We start from the raw sequence: 20,658 nt of genomic DNA on the forward strand, positions 1-20,658 counted from the left end.
TCTTAATGCTATTCCAAATCCTGAATTATCTTTAAAGTCTTCTCTTACTTCTTAGGTAGTCATTTATCAAAATCTGGCCTGTTCTATGTTAATTACTTCACTAGATCTCTTACACCTACTTTCATTTCTACTTATTAAAATCGTATTAATTCTTCAAATTCTAAGTTAAATGGGTGATCTTCTTTGGACCCTTCCCTGGTTTCCCCAAGCCGTTAGTTTCTGTTTTTTCTAATAACTTATCCTGTACTATCTTATGGACATGAATTTTATTTTATTTATCTTCAAATTCCCAAAGAACCTTGTGTGGTCTTCTGTGTATAACAGAGTCACAAAATTCTAAGTCCAGATTTGAGCTATTTTTTAAAATACTTAAAACTAAGGTCTAATAATTGGAGTCATCCAAGTTTGTTGGAAGAGAATATTGTATCCACTTTAAAGAAGTAGCTTTTAATTAATTGCAATATAGCTGATAATAAATTTTATCTATCTGTGAGAAATTCTAATTATAGCTGTCTAAAACATGGACTGGTCTGCCTCCTTGTAAAGATTTTTTTTTTCATAGATTATGTTCGAACTCTTTGATCAGGGATATTCTTCATGAGGTGACAGTTGAACTTTTATGAGCCATTCTAATTCAATAATTAGAATTATGAGCCATTCTAATTCTATAATTCTATGAACTTCCAGGCATAGAAATAACCCGGCTTCTGAAAGAGAGAACAACTTCCAGAGTAACTCTATTTGTACTTTAGGTATCAAAGTTAGGTACATATCTTACAAGTATTTTCAGAGTAAGAAATAATCAGAGTGCCAGGGAGGAATAACAGTGGGATAGCTGGTTGCTCTAGATAACCAGACCATTTTTCCTCTAACTGTTGAGGCTGGATAGATGAGTGAATGGATGAATGGGTTGTTAGGTGGATAGATAACTTTAGATAGAAAGAGAAGAAAACTTGAGAATAGTTAACCTCACGAACACATTAGTCATCAGAAGCCTCTATTTCTGTTCGTGAGGTGGTTTTCCAACTAGTTTTGAAGGTTGAATGCATCTTCAATTAGCCTAGTTTAATTTTTAGATAAATTGTTGGAATTTAAAGTTTGTTCTAAAATATATATAATGTGACACGTAAACTTTAAACAAAAAGGCAGTATGATGTGTTATAACGTGTAAGATGTTATGGAAAACCCGAATGAACATTTTTTGGCCAACCATATAAAGCACTTTTAGCTTGACTGATTTTTATAATTTCCTATGGGTTTTTAAAATTTTTATAATCTAATTCAAAGAAATGTATATATTATTCAGATACAATTATACTTTTATTTCTGAAGCATATTGATGCAGTTTTTCCTCATTGGCAGCTTGTTAACTAGGAAAAATTTTCCCATTCGATTAGCTTACTTTTAACACTTCCTTATATCGTATAGTGTTTAATTTAATGGGATCTGGGCTGAAGATATTTTATTTGCTGGACCTGCATATTTTTCTAATAAAAGGAGGATTAGCAAGCTGAAGAGAGTATGTGAACGATGTTAAGTGGAGGGAGAAAGAGAAGACCACATAAAGGTATAAATGAATACTTTACCACCAATTTGTTAAGTAAGTGAAGACTGATCATTGTAATTTTTCCCACTTCCTTTTTCTTATACCATTAAGTATTCCTGTGAGTGTACACCCTAGGATTAATTTTTTTATTTTTTTGTAATTTGACAGACTTATTTTTACTTTAGACACGTCAGTTTTCCTAGATAATAAGTGAGAGAATAGAGATGATCATACCCAAAATATTTGTGTTGCATCTTTAGAAATAGTGAAGTCTTTTGCCATTTTCAAGCTAAGTATTTATATTTTTTGCATGAAAAAATAGAAATAATACTGGTCTGGAAGATGGAATACTCATATTTTAATTCAAACCTGGATCATATACCAGCAAGCTAAAAGACCATGGGGGACACATCTTTAGGCTTTCTTTTCATGTTCTGTAAATAAGTAGCTTGGATGAGATAATTTAACATTTTTTCTAGCGGTACTGTATTGTCACTTATTTAATATGTCTATCACATTGTCTGAAAATGTAAAACTAGCACAACTGTTCATTCCGGTTGAATTGTTTTTCTAGGATCAAGACCACCTTTAATCCTACAGTCTCAGTCTCTACCTTGCTCATCACCTCGAGATGTTCCACCAGACATCTTGTTAGATTCTCCAGAAAGAAAACAAAAGAAGCAAAAGAAAATGAAATTAGGCAAGGATGAAAAAGACCAGAGTGAGAAAGCTGCAATGTATGATATCATTAGCTCTCCATCCAAGGACTCTACTAAACTTACATTAAGACTTTCTCGAGTAAGGTCTTCAGACATGGACCAGCAAGAGGATATGCTTTCTGGTATGGAAAATAGCAATGTTTCAGAAAATGATATTCCTTTTAATGTGCAGTACCCAGGACAGACTTCAAAAACACCCATTACTCCACAGGATGTAAACCGCCCATTAAATGCTGCTCAGTGTTTGTCGCAGCAAGAACAAACAGCATTCCTTCCAGCAAATCAAGTGCCTGTTTTACAACAGAACACTTCAGTTGCTACAAAACAGCCCCAGACTTCTGTGGTACAGAATCAGCAACAGGTATCACAACAGGGACCTATATATGATGAAGTGGAATTGGATGCATTGGCTGAAATTGAGCGAATAGAGAGAGAATCGGCTATTGAAAGGGAGCGCTTTTCAAAAGAAGTTCAAGATAAAGGTAAAATAGTCTCATTACTACCACTTCATGCTCTCGGCAAATATTTAATTATAATGTCAAAAAAGTTTTTTAAAGTAACTCTTTTTTTTCTCATTATATTTTATAATTTTTAATGTTTCTCCTCAATTATGGTTTTATTACTAAAATGCTCATCCCTCAGAAGTTAAAGTCTTAATTTCATTTTTTATCTAAAACCACTATCTGAGATATGGTAATTCTATATGACACATCTGTCACCTGTTATATACCAAGTGATTTTATCTGTGCTTGTCTACTAAAATGAACATTAGCATTTCTATATTACATGTGTTTTCCACAAGTTAGGTTAATATAATTTTGCATCTTCACATTTTTTCTACCAAAGCAAGGTTAACCGCTATAGAATTATTTTGAATCAGTACATTTAAGAAAAGTTTATGTGTATGTTTATTATGCAGTTAGATTTTTCACTTAGTTTCTAATTCTGTCATCTCTTAATAATGCGAATTTTTTTTTAAGTAAACAAATTAGGAAAGAATTTTAAGTTAATATGAAATAGCAGACTTTAAGAATCAGGGATCTTTTGTTGGTGATTATGGTTAAGTGTTCTCTTTTGTCTGACTCGTGTATTAGGATGGATTTTCAAGACACCTGTTCTATGAGTTTATGGGCTTTCTTTTTGTGCTTTATAAAAAATTATAATCAAAGTAAGTTTTGTTAATTCCTTGATTATTTGGTGAACATTATGTATAAAATCTCTTAAATTTTTAGAGAGACTAATGAATCAGTGGTTGAAATTAGTAATTTATGAATTTGATGTCTCTACAGTAGAGGCATATACATATTTGACCATTCAAACCAAAGAATACTTTAAGATTTAATTTTATAGTTCAATATTCTAGATTGATTTATAGTTCTTAGAGTTTCTATTTGGTCATTATAAAGCAAAACTTCTTGATGTTGACTAGAGCTCATTTTTATCTATGATCTTGTTCATTATGTGACAGGATCATTTTTAGATAATTGTGTTCCTCTGCTAAGAAACATGCTGAAGATTCGTATTATGTTTCCTGTCTATCATTTGTCTCTTTTTAACGTTACTGTATTTGGTAATTGTTGTACTACAGTGTTTGCTAAGTGCATAAATCACGGGTAGATGCAAATAAAGAGATTGCTAGAAATCTTCATTTTATTGGCTAGGGAACTGGTGTTGTTTTTTTGTTTTGTTTTTAACTAACAAATCATGGACGTTAAAGAAGAAATAAAGTGTTGCTTGCCCTTTTTCTCTTTGCTTAGTAGTGTGGGATTTAGGAAGTAACTCTATGGGTTCCAATATATATCTCTTCCTCTAACCACTTATAAAAGTATATGCATGTCAAATGAAGAGAGCAGTATTATTCAGCTGCTCTCAATAATATTAACCTTTCCAAAATTCCTGAGTCCTGTGACAGTTTTGCAGAAAACATATACAATTGTAATTTCTTGACCAAGAAATAATTAGTTGCCTTGCAAACTGAACTTTTGCATGACGTTTTAATCTGTGTTTTGGAAAATTATATTCTTTAAAAGGAGTATAATCTTTTTTTAATGACCTAATTGTTGGTAGGAACGAAAACAGAGGAAATGGTGAACTTTTTTTCTTACTTTTTTGAACTTTTACAGTATCATATTTGTTAAAACCAAAGTTTTTACTTTTAAAAACTGAATGGAAATAAGGATAGTAAATAATGCTAATTGCATGTTAGCAAACTTATTTTAGACTACTAACTTTTCTTTGGGAGATTAAAACAAAATCGACAAACAGCATACTGTTCTTCCTGACACTTGTTACGTATATTTTAATTTTAATTATCAGTTTTCTCTGTAATCTCTGATGGTGTGACTATAACAAAGATAGCTGAAAAGTTGAGTGAGCAAAGTTGACTTACAATTTTGAAACAATGTAATTTGACTTACAGAGGTATCTGGTTCTATTAAGATTCAAGGGAAAAGATGAACTCTCTGATTTTCAGTTTGATTTAGATGGTTTTTCCCAAATTGGTTATGCTGATTTGGCCGACCTCATATTAGTGCTGTCATCTCTAACTTGTCTTCTGACAGCTTTATTTGAAAACCTTTGGAATTTTAGGTACCAGCTAACATTTGTATCTTGTCATTTTATATTCAATTTCTGCATTGTATGATGAGATAGTGTTTTATATATAAGCAGTTATCTTGAGATTTTGGAAAGATTAAAGGGTTGGTATGTTGCTCTAAGTTTATAGGTGAGGTCATAAATAAAAGTAAAGTTTTCTGAAGTGGTAGTCTTACAGTCGGCCCTTGAGAGATGAAATACTTCTTTGAATTGAATTTATCACTAGCTACCACTGCATTTTAGAACTACTGTATATCGTAAAATTGATATTTACTGTATTCTAAGGTTTGGCACTGAGTACTTTTTTATAACTATTTTATTGCTGGTAGCAAGGAGCAAACAAGACTACTTGTGTGGTATACATGGTTTTACTGAGGGCTCTCTGCTCTAGGTTCTGAGCTTGTTTCCCATTATATTCATTTGTTACGAATGAATGAAGCATTCCCCTCAATAGACCAGAAATCAAAAACCTGTACCTTGTAAATAGATTAGAAAGTTTGGCAAACATGGTTGTTTGATAACTATGGAATTCAGGAAAAGAGATAGAATACGCTTAGAAATATTTTACGTAGGCTGTGGTATAACCTAATACACCTCTGTTCCACACACAGAAGACACTTTTCTGGCTGCTAGATATTTATGTTCCTTTGGCCTGTTCTCTCTTCTTTGGAGAGATTTATATACACTGATAGGTTAATTCTGTGCAACCTAATATTTTATAATATTCCTAAAGGACCTTCTTCTCAATCTTTTGCTCAAACTTTTAACATCTGTAATTACATAAATTAATTTCAAAAGGCTCTTTTTCTTTGCTTCTGGGATGAGCTGTCATAGACATTAATATCTCCATGTGCTGAAAATTCCTGCTTTCTCTTGTTAAAGAGGGGGTTTCTTTGTTCATCTTTGCCTGTTTCATCTTTTCCCAAGGTCCACTTTCCATGTTAGCAAGTATGAGGAATGGTCTAGCTTCACTAATGTTTTTTATGATGTTAAAATATTCTTGCACTATAACCCTGATTAGAAGTAAATTATTATCTATTGTCATTTGGAATAAGAGACTGGGATTTGGGACAGGAATAGGACAGTTAGTCACTTAGCCTGTACTGTGGTTTAGGGATGGGACGTTTTCATTTTTTATAATTGGCTATTGTGTGTACAATTGTTCTGCTTTTTGCTTTAAGGGTTTTCATTTATCACTTGTAGATTTAGGCAAGTGATATAGTTTGTTTCGTACAAGCACAATTGAGTTCACAATTTCTTTAAGGGCCAGATACTATTTTCAAAATATCAGCATCAAGATGACAAGTGTTGTTGGTCTTAAAATTATATCTTTTTGTATGCATTTTCTTCAGGAACACCTGTATTTTGATAGCTAATTTTATGGTTCCCAGTGCTTTAGAGGGCTTACAGGTAATAGTGTCCCAAATATTAAAATTATTCTTCATAGAGATGGCTTTCCATCATTAGGTGAAGATTATTATGTAATGAACACTGATAACAAAAGTGAATAGACAAAAGTGGCCTGTGCAGATTCAGAGCCACTTTACAGGAATAAGTTCATGGTGGAACTGAATCAGATGAAGTGAATCAGAACCTGCGTGCTCTTAACGTATCCAAGAGTCCTTGCAGCAGTAATGGAATTTTTCCAGGTTTTACAGAAGAGGTGTAGTACCTTTCAGTAGTTGAAAAGTTAAAACTTCATATTTAGCAATATTTTATGCATAGTAGAGAAAATTATAAGATCTTCCCCAATCTTCATACATCACTCATGTGCAAATGCTTTTCATGTTTTTATTATAAATAATCATAGCATCTATAAAGATAACTAAATCGAACATAATTTCTTTGAAATTAAACTCTTTGCTAAATTTCCATTTTAATAATGAAAGATAAATTAGAATGAGGTTAATGATCTATTAATTATTAAGTATTTTGTAATCTTTTAAAATTTAGCCTTCAGGTTATTTTAATGTTCTTCTGAAAGACAGATTGTTCATATTAATAGAAGGATGAGCCACAGATCTCTTAAGAGAGCTCTTCAGATGCCTGAGATCTATGTTATTAATAGTTCTTAAGTATGCTTAGGTTACCATTTTAATGACTTTCATAAAGCATATTTCATTTAAAAATATAAAAATCTTAGATTAGATTATACTATTTAAATTTCTAGATCCTTAAATTTTTTTTCTAAATGCTTATCATAAAAGTTTAAGGGATAAGTACAAGGTTACAAAGCACCCTGTTTTTGAGGAAATAATTATTTGGTGTGCCCTTTGGCAACGTATAAAGATGATTTTGTGTGGCAGAACATTCTAAAGCAAAATTCTATAAATTAGTATTCCAAGTGCTTTTTTCTTAGGTATTGATGCAGAAAGCTTCATATAAGTTCTTACCAGGCTAGTTTTAACTAGGGAAAACAGTTTAATGACGATATACTTTATTATTATCATCGTGTAGTTATTTTGCAAGTGGAGTATATGTGATGATTTGACTTCTGAATTACTGAAAAAGCAGAATGGCTTAGTTCTTCAAAACATTACTGGCAAATATCTGAAGCAAATTTTAGTAATATTTGATTAGGTTGTAAGCTGTAAGGGACTGCTGCTTCTCACTTTCAAAACAAAATGATGAAACTTTGGTGTATAAAAGCATCATTACTATTAAAAACATTTTTTTCAGAACTTGGTTCCCTAATATTAAGGGGCTATTTTTAGTGGTCATTTTGACTTTTCACCTTGTGATCTTTTCCTTAAATGATACTGTATCACATTAATGAATGAATAGTATTAAGAGAATCTAAAGATTCTCCTGAATAAAAAAAAAAGATTAAAAATAACTTTTAAAACAGCCAGGCAATTCAGCAAGTATCATTAAAGCAGGCAAAGTCTCAGGGTGCTATAATGTTATAGTTATATATCATGTTATGATTCCCAAGACCTAATTGGAAATTCAATTTATAGAAAATGACCTAGGAGCCTCTTGAGTCAAGTGGAATCATGCACTGAAATACATAGCTGTTAAAAATACCATGACATTTTATTATAGTGGTAGATTTGTGTTTGTGTGTATTTTTGTCATTAAATTGCACATAAATACTGTAAATAATTTCTTATTAAGCCAGTATATAGACCCCTAGAACTTTATGTTGAAGAGCTGAAGCATTTTTCTTCAGTTGAAGTTGCTTAAGAAAGATAGAGTTTATCTAAAAAGTTCTTATTATATGCTTCTCATTTTTATAATTATGTTTCCTTGTCTAAAGATACTTCTAACTGTGTGTTAGCTTTTAAATTCCATTTGTGCTGTTGACACCTTGAAGAATTTGAATCCTGGATCAAAGGTTAATAACAAACTATTAAATTCTTTTTTTTTTCTTACTCTCCTCATTTACCTTTTTTCCAGTGGCATGATTTCTATTTTCTTTTGAGTTTTATTCTTTTCCATACTTTTCTTACATGTGACAAAAGCACCCTGTTTTGTATGTTGGCAGATTTGGGGCTCTTTGTAGTTTTTATTCAGTTAGCAGTTTAAGTGATCTTTATACTATACTCGCTAATATTTATTGAGGTACAGCAAGCATGAATATTTCCTCAAACCTTGGTTTAAAAGTACTATGCCATTCGTGCCTACTATTTTATATATGCATATTGACATTTGCATTCACCACATTTTTTAAAAATGTGACTTTAAAAAATAGTCAAAGTCCATATGGTTTTTAATAAGATGAGAATATATGTCTATTACTGATACTGAATATTTATCTTTGAATTTCAGATAAGCCTTTGAAAAAAAGAAAACAAGATTCTTACCCACAGGAGGCTGGGGGTGCTACAGGAGGTAATAGACCAGCTTCTCAGGAGACGGGTTCTACGGGAAATGGGTCAAGGCCAGCATTAATGGTTAGCATTGATCTTCATCAGGCAGGAAGAGTGGACTCTCAGGCCTCTGTAACTCAGGATTCAGACTCCATAAAAAAGCCTGAAGAAATCAAACAATGTAATGATGCACCTATTTCTGTTCTTCAGGAAGATATTATTGGAAATCTTAAATCTACACCAGAAAACCATCCTGAGACTCCTAAAAAAAAGTCTGATCCTGAGCTTTTAAAGAGTGAAGTGAAACAAAACGAAAGTAGATTGGCAGAGTCTAAACCAAATGAAAACAGATTGGTAGAGACAAAATCTAGTGAAAGTAAGATAGAAACTAAAATTGAGGTACAAACAGAAGAACCTAAACAGAATGAGAGCAGAATGATCGAATCCAGACAAAATGAGAGCACCACAGCCGAGCCTAAACAGAATGAAAACAGAGTGTCTGACACAAAGTTAAATGACAACAAACAAAATAATGGCCGATCAGAAACAACAAAGTCAAGACCCGAAACCCCAAAGCAAAAGGGTGAAAGCCGACCTGAAACTCCAAAACAAAAGAGTGATGGGCATCCTGAAACCCCAAAACAAAAGGGTGATGGACGGCCTGAAACTCCAAAGCAGAAAGGTGAGGGCCGACCTGAAACTCCAAAGCAAAAAAATGAAGGTCGGCCTGAAACACCAAAACATAGGCATGAAAATAGGAGGGATTCTGGAAAGCCAACAACAGAGAAAAAACCTGAAGTGTCTAAACATAAACAGGACATTAAATCTGATTCACCTCGGTTAAAATCAGAAAGAGCTGAAGCCTTAAAGCAGAGACCTGATGGGCGATCTATTTCTGAGTCACTAAGACGTGACCATGATAGTAAACAAAAGTCAGATGACAGGAGTGAATCTGAGCGACATCGGGGGGATCAATCTAGGGTTCGAAGACCAGAAACATTGAGATCCTCTAGTAGAAATGAACATGGCATTAAATCTGATGTTTCAAAACCTGATAAAATAGAAAGAAAACATAGACATGAATCAGGGGACTCACGGGAAAGACCATCTTCTGGGGAGCAGAAAGCAAGACCTGACAGTCCTCGTGTTAAACAAGGAGATTCTAATAAATCAAGACCTGATAAGCCTGGTTTTAAATCACCAAATAGTAAAGATGACAAAAGGACAGAGGGTAACAAGAGTAAAGTAGACAGTAATAAAACACACCCTGACAATAAGGCAGAATTTCCAAGTTATTTGTTGGGGGGCAGGTCTGGTGCATTGAAAAATTTTGTCATTCCAAAAATCAAGAGGGATAAAGATGGCAATATTACTCAGGAGACAAAGAAAATGGAAATGAAAGGAGAGCAGAAAGACAAAGTAGAAAAAATGGGATTAGTTGAAGATCTAAATAAAGGAGCTAAGCCTGTAGTAGTCCTGCAAAAACTGTCTTTGGATGATGTTCAGAAACTTATTAAAGATAGAGAGGATAAATCAAGAAGTTCCCTTAAACCTATCAAGAATAAACCATCAAAGTCAAATAAAGGTAAGAATACTTACTCTGATGTCATCTGTGTTCTAGTGAGTTTTCTTTTAAGTTTTAGGGTTACTATGGATTAAAAAAATGGAAATTTACAAAAATTGAAACACTACTGCATGGAAAAAGAACAATATAAAACCACAGTGAAATTATTTGCAGTAATATAGATAAAAAGTTCTCATTGAAAATTCTTTTTCTCCCACCCCTACTACTCACCGTAGTCATGATTTTTACTGTTGGTTCACAGAGAAGAGTTCCTTTTGCTGTTTAATTATTTCAGTATTTTTGAAAGTTGCTTGCTAATCAAGTGAAGGATTCGAATGGATGACTGAAATAGATGTATTTAACAACTTTTTAAAAAGTTATTTTGACTGTAGAGAGAATCCATTCTCTATAATGAGGTAATAAATTGACTGAGTTTTAATTTCTAAAGTCTCAGTAAAGCTATGTGGTATACAAAACTCAATATTATAAATTCTTTTAAGAATATTAAGTGTCTCTTAATATTGTTTTCTCACAGACCTATCTCTGAGTTAATTACTGATGAATAGTTTGAATGTATATAGTTTAGAAAGTTATGTAAAAGGTTATTTCATCTTTTTGTGGAGGAGGTGATTAGTTATGAATGTTTTATTTTTTAAAATACGTAGTTTTGCCCTTTTCTATGGAAGAGTAATAGGGAATGGTAGTTACCTCTTAAATTGGGTTAAATCATCAGTTTTAAAGGTTTTTTGGTATTTTTATTTGTTTGGGGTTTTTTTGTTTTGGTTTGGGGGTTTTTTGTGGGTTTTTTTCTCATGGTTCTGAGTTAAATTCTCTGGTTACATAAATAGTATTGTTTTCAGGAGGAAAAAAATGTCTTAAGTGCTGAGAATACAGTGGCAGTTTGTATAGAAAATATAATTTTGTGTTCCTTTGTATACTATTTTTTTATATATGTATATATAAAATTTAATGATGCTGTGTGGTAAGGCCTGTTTAGCCTGTGCAATATAAGTAGATTGGGATATAGTTTTTAAGGCAACAGAGGTGATAGTTTGATTTTTAAATTCACATTCTGTGAAAGAAGTTCATTAAGAACTTAGATTTATACTTATTAACAAATACATGAAACTCTAGAGTTGTGATTTCCAATATGACAGTCACTAGCCTCTTTAGGCTATTAAGTTTAAACTAGATACAATTTAAAATTTATATTCTCAGTAGCAACATGTGACAAGTGTTTACCTTATTAATGCAGAGAGAGAACATTTGCATCATCACAGAAAGTTGTGTAACTGCACTTAATGTATTAGGAGATACAGAAGGTGTATTGGTTATTAGTTTTGTAAAATGCCTTTGTACCTTCTCTATCAAAAAAAGCTCGTTGAAAACAGTATTACTACTAAGAACTCTATTCGAAGAAATAACGTGTCACGACTAATCTTTTTATTCTTGTCTTCTCAAACGTTTACTTTCTCACTGTTAATTTATTTGGTTTTGTCTTTCAAAAATGAAAAAAGATTGCCTCTGAATCACTAATATTTGTACTATTTTAGTGAAGCTTTCAGATTTTAAATTATGGCTGTCAGATCTATAAAAATTAATTAAGATTTTAGCTTTAATTAATAGTCTTTAGTGTTTAACTTGAATGCATCTTTTCAGAATTGTTTAGGTAAAAGAGCTTGTTAGAATGTAGTGGCTTGCACTAGAATTGTTGTCTTTTAGATAAAGATTGTCTTTATTAATTTTCACTGAAAGTTTGGGAGTGTCTTATATATATAAACTAAAGAGTATAAGTTATACAATTGTAGAAGAGTCAGATGGAAAGATGGAAAGTGGTACCCTCTTGTCCCCTTGATCTAGACCATCTTTTTCTCCCCTGCCCTCTGTCAGCTTATTTATGCCAGCCTTGCTTTTCTAAGCTCTGTTCTAACAAAGAATCCTTACAGCTGAATATCAAGAAATGAATATAGCTCCTAATTAGTAACTGCTGTATTATTTCTCCTGGTTTTTTCCACATGTAATTTCATTGCTTGTGAATACAAAGTTTTTAGTACTAATCCAATGTTTTTCCTAAATATACCTTTAACACAAACGTATATACTTGATATGTTGATGTTAGTGAGTAACTAATCTGGGTGTGTCTGCCTGTTAGAGTATGGTGTTTGTGTGTATGCATGTGCATGTATGTATATACACACACATATATCAATATATATGCAACTGTATTAAGTGAACCTTTTCATCAACGCTTAGGTTCATTTCAGGATCCCACGTAGATATCTTTTTGGCTTTATTTATACCATAGAATTAATATCTGCTTTTCAGTAATGTACTAATTTTGGTTTTATTTTAGATCTCTGCTACTAAGTTAACAATAGCAGAGGTATATAATTGTGGATTTTTTAAATTACATGCATAGGAAGGCCAGTTGTGGATTACTGACCCTTTGTAGTACACATTACTTGGTATTTTCTTCGGAGAGTCACAGAAAATCACATATTCTGACATATTGGTGTTTTCTAAGTAAAAACTGAATATTGCTGGAATACTTTTTTGTTGATTCTTAGGGCCAGAATTCTTGGTAGGTTTTCCTTTCTTGGAAGAGCCATAAAGTTTCACCTGATATCCATATTTAAAATAGCCATCCTTTAGGGTAATTTTAAGTTCCTTGAATATGCTTTAAGCTGGTAAATTTTGAATGGTAGGGGTATAGGTTTATGACTCCCAGTATAGGTTACTTATTTTTGTCTATTGTGTGAACTTATTAAATGCAAAGTGACATTGTTACATTTAATTTTATTTCTGTGGGGATCTGTGTATGCCCTAGTACCTAGCATAATACCTAGTACATAAAAAGAGCATATTAAATGCCTGTTGAATGAATAGACTGTATTGCTACCATGTTAGAAAAGGCTTTTGTGTGCAGATTAAAATTGTGTATTTATCTTTTATGTTCCCACCTGTAGATCCTTGCTCAAAAGCTACATAATTTTCAGCTGTTCCCTGAACTCTGTAATACCTCTTTCCACCCTGTCAACTACTAGTTTTTGTTAAGCTCCAAAGGAGACCTACTCATATTCATGTCTGTTTAATTTATTCTTTACCTTTATTTTGCTCTATAGCTGTTACAAGATTGGCTCAGAATCCATTCTGTTCTGATTTCCTGGGGCTGTTATCTTCCCAGTCTTTTTACCATCACCTTGTTTCTTCCTTGTCAAGGGGAGATGGGAGTGGAGAACCAACATAACCTTTGTAAAAACTTTAAATTAAAAAAAATATCTTCTATCTATTAAAATATACTTCAAGCAGTATATTAAATGCCAAAAATAATGTCTTTATGGTTAAAATATTTTTACTCATAATATTATCCTAATATACCCTAATGTACAGTGTGTCTCCAAATTAAAATATAAACTTATACTATCTTTAAGTCTGGGCATGATCATCAACTGATTTGCAGTATGTGTTGCTAACAGTGTATTATTTGTAATTACACACTATAACAATTTGATTTTGGTTTCTTACAATTCCTGAGTGTCTCAAAATACCTAAGCTTTATATCCAAGGAAATCACTTTTTCTTCTTCCTCCCCTTACTTCCTTCTAAATAGTGTATTGTTTTCCATCATTTGCACTTACTGCTTTCAAGAATATAACATACCATCTGTTATTTGAGATCATGGCCTTTAAACTAAAAAGTTATCTAACAGCTCTAATAGTCAACAGTGTTTAAAATATAGTGCTCATTTGATTAGTTAATGATTGCAGTCATTATTAGAGGCAGTTATTTCACCTCAGTTACTACTGTAGTAAAATGTTGATCACTGAAATTAGTTTTTGCCTTTTATGTAGCATTGGATTGTGTTTAGGACTCTAGGCTTCGTAAGTCTGAGAGAAAGTACTGTTTCTGAGAGTGAATTTTTGGCATAGTTTATGAATTTCTAAATCGAGAAATTCTCAGTAAAGTAGTTATGATTATAATATTCAGAATCCTTAATTATGCTGCAGTAGAAATTTACTTTGGCTCATTTGAACAATATATGAAATACTTTTCTAAAAGAATAAAACTTTTAGTTTCCTTAAAGACTTTATTATTAGTTATATCTTTAGGAAGTTTTTGGAGAATATTTATTACAGAAGTTGGCATAATACACACTTGGCTGTTGTGATTTTAGAGCAATTCTTTGAACAATTTTGTCCATGATTTCTATTTATAGAATTTCTCTGGTTCAAGTATTACTTAGTAGATAATTGATATAAATATTGATTTAAAGAGATTCATTAAGTAGAATTTTTTCATAAAAATTAAATGTATTAAAGTTTGCTAGCAGTGTTCTCTTTCCTTCCCATTCATTATCTCAGGCCAGCTAAGGACATAGCTTCTATAAGGTTTTCTTATCTGTAGAAATAGATATATGGTTGAAGGGTGAGAGAAAACAAATGATTAATTCTGAGAGAACCCGCTAGTATTTATGAAGAAATACGCATTACTCCAACATACTGAATTCTCTCTCATTCTAAAATGAGAAATGTTATTGAATCCCACCCCTACAAGAGCGTGATACAGATATTAAGATAATGAATACCTACTTGATAACTGTAACAGTATAGTATATCATAGTATTATATTAAATAGTTAATATATTTTAATATTATTGTATGTAGTATAATATAGTATGTTATAATACATATTATAATGTATTATAGTATATCAAGTAGGTATTCATTATCTTAATATCTGTATCAAGTTCTCGTATGGGGAGGTTTTCAGTAGTTTTTTTAAGAATTCAGTATGTTAGAGTAATATATATTAGAGTTAACAGTATATGCTGTACTATACTATGATATAATATGATACAATATAATATGAATTTTTTAATACGGATCCTTTTCTGCACCCACAAAAAAATAGCATTCTTTGACTACTAACGTGCTAACTTTTGACAATTCTCCGTTAAGCCCATTATACATTGTAGTTCAAAGAGCACTGGAATCAGAGCCTTCAACAAATCATAGCCTTTCAAAGCTCTGATTCAAAGTTCATTCACTTTTAAAATAGAGAAACCAATTTTTTTCCTACTTTGTGCAGTTATGAAGACCAAAGTGAATCTTATAGTTAGAGCTAAACTTTGTCTAGTTTTTTTATATAAAGAAATGCAGTCATCCCATTTTTAATTGAATTTATCTAATGAAGTAATTTTTTAAGATAAGTCTCACTTGTGTATACATACTTTATATTCAGTGTATATCTGAAAACATTGCTGCCATCATTTATTTCATTACAGTTTTATTGAGATAAAATTAACATATAACATTGTTTTAGTTTAAGGTATATAAAATAATGATTTAACATACAGTCATCTCTCAGTATCCACAGGGAGTTGGTTCCAGGACCCCTCACAGATGCTTTCAGGTCCCTAATATAAAATGGTATCATACAGTCAACTCTTTATATCCGCAGGTTCCCCATCCACAGATATGAAGGGCTGACTATATGTGTTTATTGTGAAATGATTACCACAGTAAGTTTAGTTAACATCCATCATCTCATGCTGTACATTGCATTCCCAGAACTTACTTATCTTATAACTGGAAGTTTTTACCTTTTGACTGCCTTTACCCATTTCATCCACCTCCTACAGATTGCAAAGATCAATCTGTTCTTTGCTTCTGTGAATTCTGTTTTTGTTAGATTCTACGTATAAGTGAGATCATACAGTATTTGTCTTTCTCTCTCTAACTTATTTATCTTAGCATAATGCCCTCAGAGTCCATCCATGTTGTTGCAAATGGCAGGATTAACTTCTTTTTTTGGTGGAATAATATCCCATTGTGTATATATGCCACATTTTCTTTATTCACCCATCAATGAGCTAAACAACGTAGGTTTTTTTCCCATGTCTTGGCTATTATAAATACTGCTACAGTGAAAATGGGAGTGCAGATATCTTTGAGATAATGGTTCCATTTCCTTCAGATATATAACCAAAAGTAGAATTGCCCAATCATATGGTAGTTCTATTTTTAATTTTTTAAGGAACCTCCATACTGTTTTCCATAATAGCTGCACCCATTTACATTCCCATCAACAGTGCATAAGGGTTCCCTTTTCTCCACATTCTCATCAACACTTATTTGTTGTCATTTTCATAATAACCATTCTAACAGGTGTGAGGTGATATCTCATGGTTTTGATTTTCATTTCCCTCATGATTAGTGATATTGAGCACCTTTTCATATACTTGTTGGCCATCTGTATGTCTTCTTTGGAAAAATGTCTATTCAGATCCTCTGCCCATTTTTTAATTGGATTGTTTGGTTACTTTACGTATTGAGTTATATGAATTCTTTATATGTTTTAGATATTAGCCCCTTATCAGATACTGGATTTGCAAATATTTTCTCCTATTCAGTAGGTTGCCTTCTTGTTTTGTTGATGATTTCCTTTGCTATGCAAAAGCTTTTAAGTTTGATGTAGTCCCATTTGTTTATTTTTGCTTTTGTTGTCTTTGCTTTTGGTAGAAATCATTGCCAGGACCAATGTCAAGGAGCTTACCGCCTATGTTTTCTTCTAGGAATTTCATTGTTTTGGGTCTTACATTCAAGTCTTTAATCAATTTTGAGTTGATTTTTGTGTATGGTGTAAGATAGCTGTCCAGATTCATGTTTTTGCATGTGGCTGTCCAGTTTTTCCAACACGATTTAATGAAGTGACTATCATTTTCCCATTGAATATTCTTGGCACCTTTTTGGTAAATTAATTGACCATATATGCATGAGTTTATTTCTGGACTCTCTGTTCTCTTCCATTGATCTATGTCTCTGTTTTTATGCTAATACCATACCACTTTAATTGCTGTAGCTTTGTAATATAGTTTGAAATCAGTAAGTGTGGTGCCTCCAGCTTTGTTCTTCTTTCTCAAGATTGCTTGACTCTTTGTCTGTTTTGTGGTTCTACACAAATTTTAGGATTGTTTGTTCTATTTCTCTGAAAAATGCCATTGGAATTTTGATAGGGATTGGATTAGATTGAATCTGTAGATTGCTTTGGGTGGTATGGACATTTTAACAATATTAATTCTTCCAGTCCATGAGGATGGAATATTTTTCCATTTATTTGTGTCTTCTTCAGTTTCTTTCATCAACTATGTCTTACAGTTTTCAGTATACAGATCTTTCACCTCCTTGGTTAAGTTTATTCCTAGATATTTTATTCTTTTTGACGCAGTTATAAATGGAATTATCTTAATTTCTCTTTCTGATAGTTTATTGTTAGTGTATCAAAAAAGAACTGAATTTTGTATATTGAATTTGTATCCTGCAAATTTACTGAATTTGTTTATTAGTTCTATCAGTTGTGGTGAAGTCTTTAGGGTTTTCTGTGTATAATAACATGTCATCTGTAAATAGAGACAGTTTTACTTCTTCCTTTCTGATTTGGATGCCTTTTATTTCTTTTTCTTGCCTAGTTGCTCTGTCTAGGACTTTCAGTACTATAAAAGTGGCAAGAGTGGCCATCCTTATCTTGTTCCTGATCTTAGAGTGAAAGCTTTCAGCTTTTCACCATTGAGTATAATGTTAGCTGGGGGCTTGTCATATGTGGCCTTTATAATGTTGATGTACATTCCCTCTGTACCCATTTTGTTGAGAGTTTTTATTGTGAATGGATGTTGAATTTTGTCAAATGTTTTTTTCTGCATCTATTGAGATAATCATGATTTTTATCCTCATTTTGTTAACGTGGTGTATCATTGATTGATTTGTGGATGTTGAACCTTCCTTGCATCCCTGCAATAAATCACATTTGATCATGGTATGTGATCTTTTTATTGCTAATATTTTGTTGAGGACTTCTGGATCTCTGTTCATCAGGGATATTGCCCTGTAATTTTCTTTTCTTGTAGTGCCCTTGTCTGATTTTGGTATAGGGTAATGCTGACTTTGTAAAATGAGCTTGGAGGTGTTTCCTCCTCTTCTATTTTTAGAAGAGTTTGAGAAGATTTGGTTATTAATCCTTCTTTAAACTTGTGGTAGAATTCACCAGTGAAGTCATATGTCCTGGGGGTTTCTTTGTTGGGAGGTTTTTGGGACCAGTCACCTAGTAATTGGTCTGTTCAGATTTTCTATATCTTCATGATTTAATCTTGGTAGATTATATGTTTGTAGGAATTTATTCATTCTTCTAGGTTGTCCAATTTGTTGATGTATATAATTGTTCATAGTAGTCTCTTACAGTCCTTTGTATTTGTGTGGTATCAGTTGTACTGTCTCCCCTTTCATTTTTAATTTTATTTATTTGAGTCTTTTTTTTTCTTGGTAAGCATAGCTAAAGGCTAGTCTACTTTGTTTATCTTTTCAAAAATCCAACTCTTTCATTGATCTTTGCTATTCTCTTTTTAGTCTCATTTTTGTTTATTTCTGCCATGGTGTTTGTTATTTCCTTCCTTCTTCTACTAACTTTGGGCTTAGTTTATTCTTTTTCTACTTTATTCTTCTTTTTCTAGTTCCTTGAAGCAAGTTAAGTTGTGCTTCTATCATTTCTTTTTCTCACTGTGTATATATATTAAGGAAAGGATCTTATGATCCCTGCTCCTAGTTTCTATATTAGGTAGTAGTAAATTATCATTTACATAAAAAACTTCTTTAAAAAAATGTTTCCTTTTGTAGTTCTTCCTCATGGTAATTTGACAACTGCACAATATCAAAACCATGATGCTTAGAACAAGAGTTTTCTTAAAATCTTTTCTTGTGCATTCTTCATTTGTAACAGTGTTTTTTCAGTTGCTTTAAACCACCTCCTTGGTATTTTGTCTTCATTAAATAAACCAATTTGCAATGGCCTAAACTGTGCAGAATATAGCTACATAGTGACTGCACTTGCAGGGTGGGTGGCACTTTGTTTCGTATGGAATAAAGTATAACAGGATATAAATTGGGGATAGGCAAACTTCTTGTGTAAAGGCCCAGATAGTAAAATATGTTAGACTTTGTAGGCCACTTGCCTCTAACATTGTAGTACGAAAGCAGGCATAGACAATATGTAAATGATAGTGTGTCACTGTATTCTAATGAAACTTTATATACAAAAACAGGCGATGGGGCAAATTTGACTCACAGGCTTTAGTTTGCTGAACATAATATAAATATAAAGTTGAAATTTTATATAGGTGCATCTGATAACTAGATTCCTTATTCTGTAGCAAATGAGACTCAAAAATTTGTATTTCACACTATCATTTGAGTATTAAAAAGACTGATCTAGATAGAGTTCTGAATTATTTTCCTATTTTTATCCAATATTTATAAATGTAATATGAAATTAGCCAAATATAATATTTTTGCCAGGATATTTAATATTTGTGAGCACTTAGTTTTATGTAGTAGAATTATATATGTTATTAGTATATTAATATATAATTGATATATTAAATATAAACATATAACAAGTGTATACAGGCTGAAATTACCTTTAAATATTTTATACTTGTTGCATGTCAATTATGAAATCTTCTCTCCCATCTTTTCATTTTGTGGATAACTTCTCTATAATTGTCAATATAGAGCAACTAAGAACTGCTTTCAGGATTTAAAAAAGAATTTTCAGCTGGAAAAATTTCTTGAAAAATTTCACAGATTTACTCTAATGATTACACTAATCATTCAATAAATATTTATGGCCATCTGCAACATCCCATGCGCTCTGCTAGATGATGCAACTGGAACACAAGTCTGTGACTTTATCAAGCTTATGATCTCATGGAGGATATGGGTAACTAAAGATACAGTGACAGTGTAATATTCTTAAGAAAAAAGGTGTTTTTAGCACAAGGGCAGAAGGAAAAAGCACTACAAGTTTAGAGAAGTTAAACATTTGGCTAATTTAGAGTACAATGTGGAAGAAGTAAGGTAAGAGTAGATTAGTTAAAATTAAACATTGTTTTACAGCCATTAGTAGTAAAAACATAATCAGAAAATATGCCATTCCTAGTGTTGTTAGAAAATGTTTTTCTAGAATATTATAAAATTCTCTACATATTCAACCTAATGTAATAGTAGTTAGTTGAATAGCTAATAAACATAGTTTTATCCTTGATCAAATTGATTAAAATATTTAAATAACAAATATCAACATTGAATTTTGTTGTCCTTGATTTCATATTTTCTGGTTTCTTCATGATCTTAAACATGTTAAATAGTTAATATTATTTTGAGCTAAATATTCCTTTCTAAAGTTTTACATGATATGTATATAATAGTAACATCACCACTTTTTGAAAATGGTTAAATTCATGGCCTACTTACTTTTCTCCCGAGACATATTGAATATCTCTTAGAAGATTTCCTTTCTAATGTCTTTCCCCTTCCAGTGCATCCCACAAATACTGCTAGAGTAACATTTCTAAAGTACATTCTGATTCTGTCC

At 32.0% G+C, this 20,658-nt stretch overlaps 1 protein-coding gene across 5 annotated transcripts in view; it reads left to right on the forward strand.

Moving 5' to 3' along the window:
* The window catches only part of NIPBL (NIPBL cohesin loading factor), a 203,777-nt gene that overhangs the window by 101,624 nt on the left and 81,495 nt on the right, over positions 1–20,658 (forward strand). For 4 of the 5 annotated variants that reach the window (XM_007192199.2, XM_057539728.1, XM_007192201.3 and 1 more), the window contains exons 9-10: positions 2,121–2,747; positions 8,632–10,257. In XM_007192199.2, coding sequence (XP_007192261.2) covers positions 2,121–2,747; positions 8,632–10,257 — 2,253 coding nt within the window. The remainder of the gene's footprint in view (positions 1–2,120; positions 2,748–8,631; positions 10,258–20,658) is intronic. The other variant, XM_057539730.1, reaches the window with a different exon arrangement.

Source organism: Balaenoptera acutorostrata, chromosome 2, assembly GCF_949987535.1.
Source record: "Balaenoptera acutorostrata chromosome 2, mBalAcu1.1, whole genome shotgun sequence".
Taxonomy (NCBI): Eukaryota; Metazoa; Chordata; class Mammalia; order Artiodactyla; family Balaenopteridae; genus Balaenoptera; species Balaenoptera acutorostrata.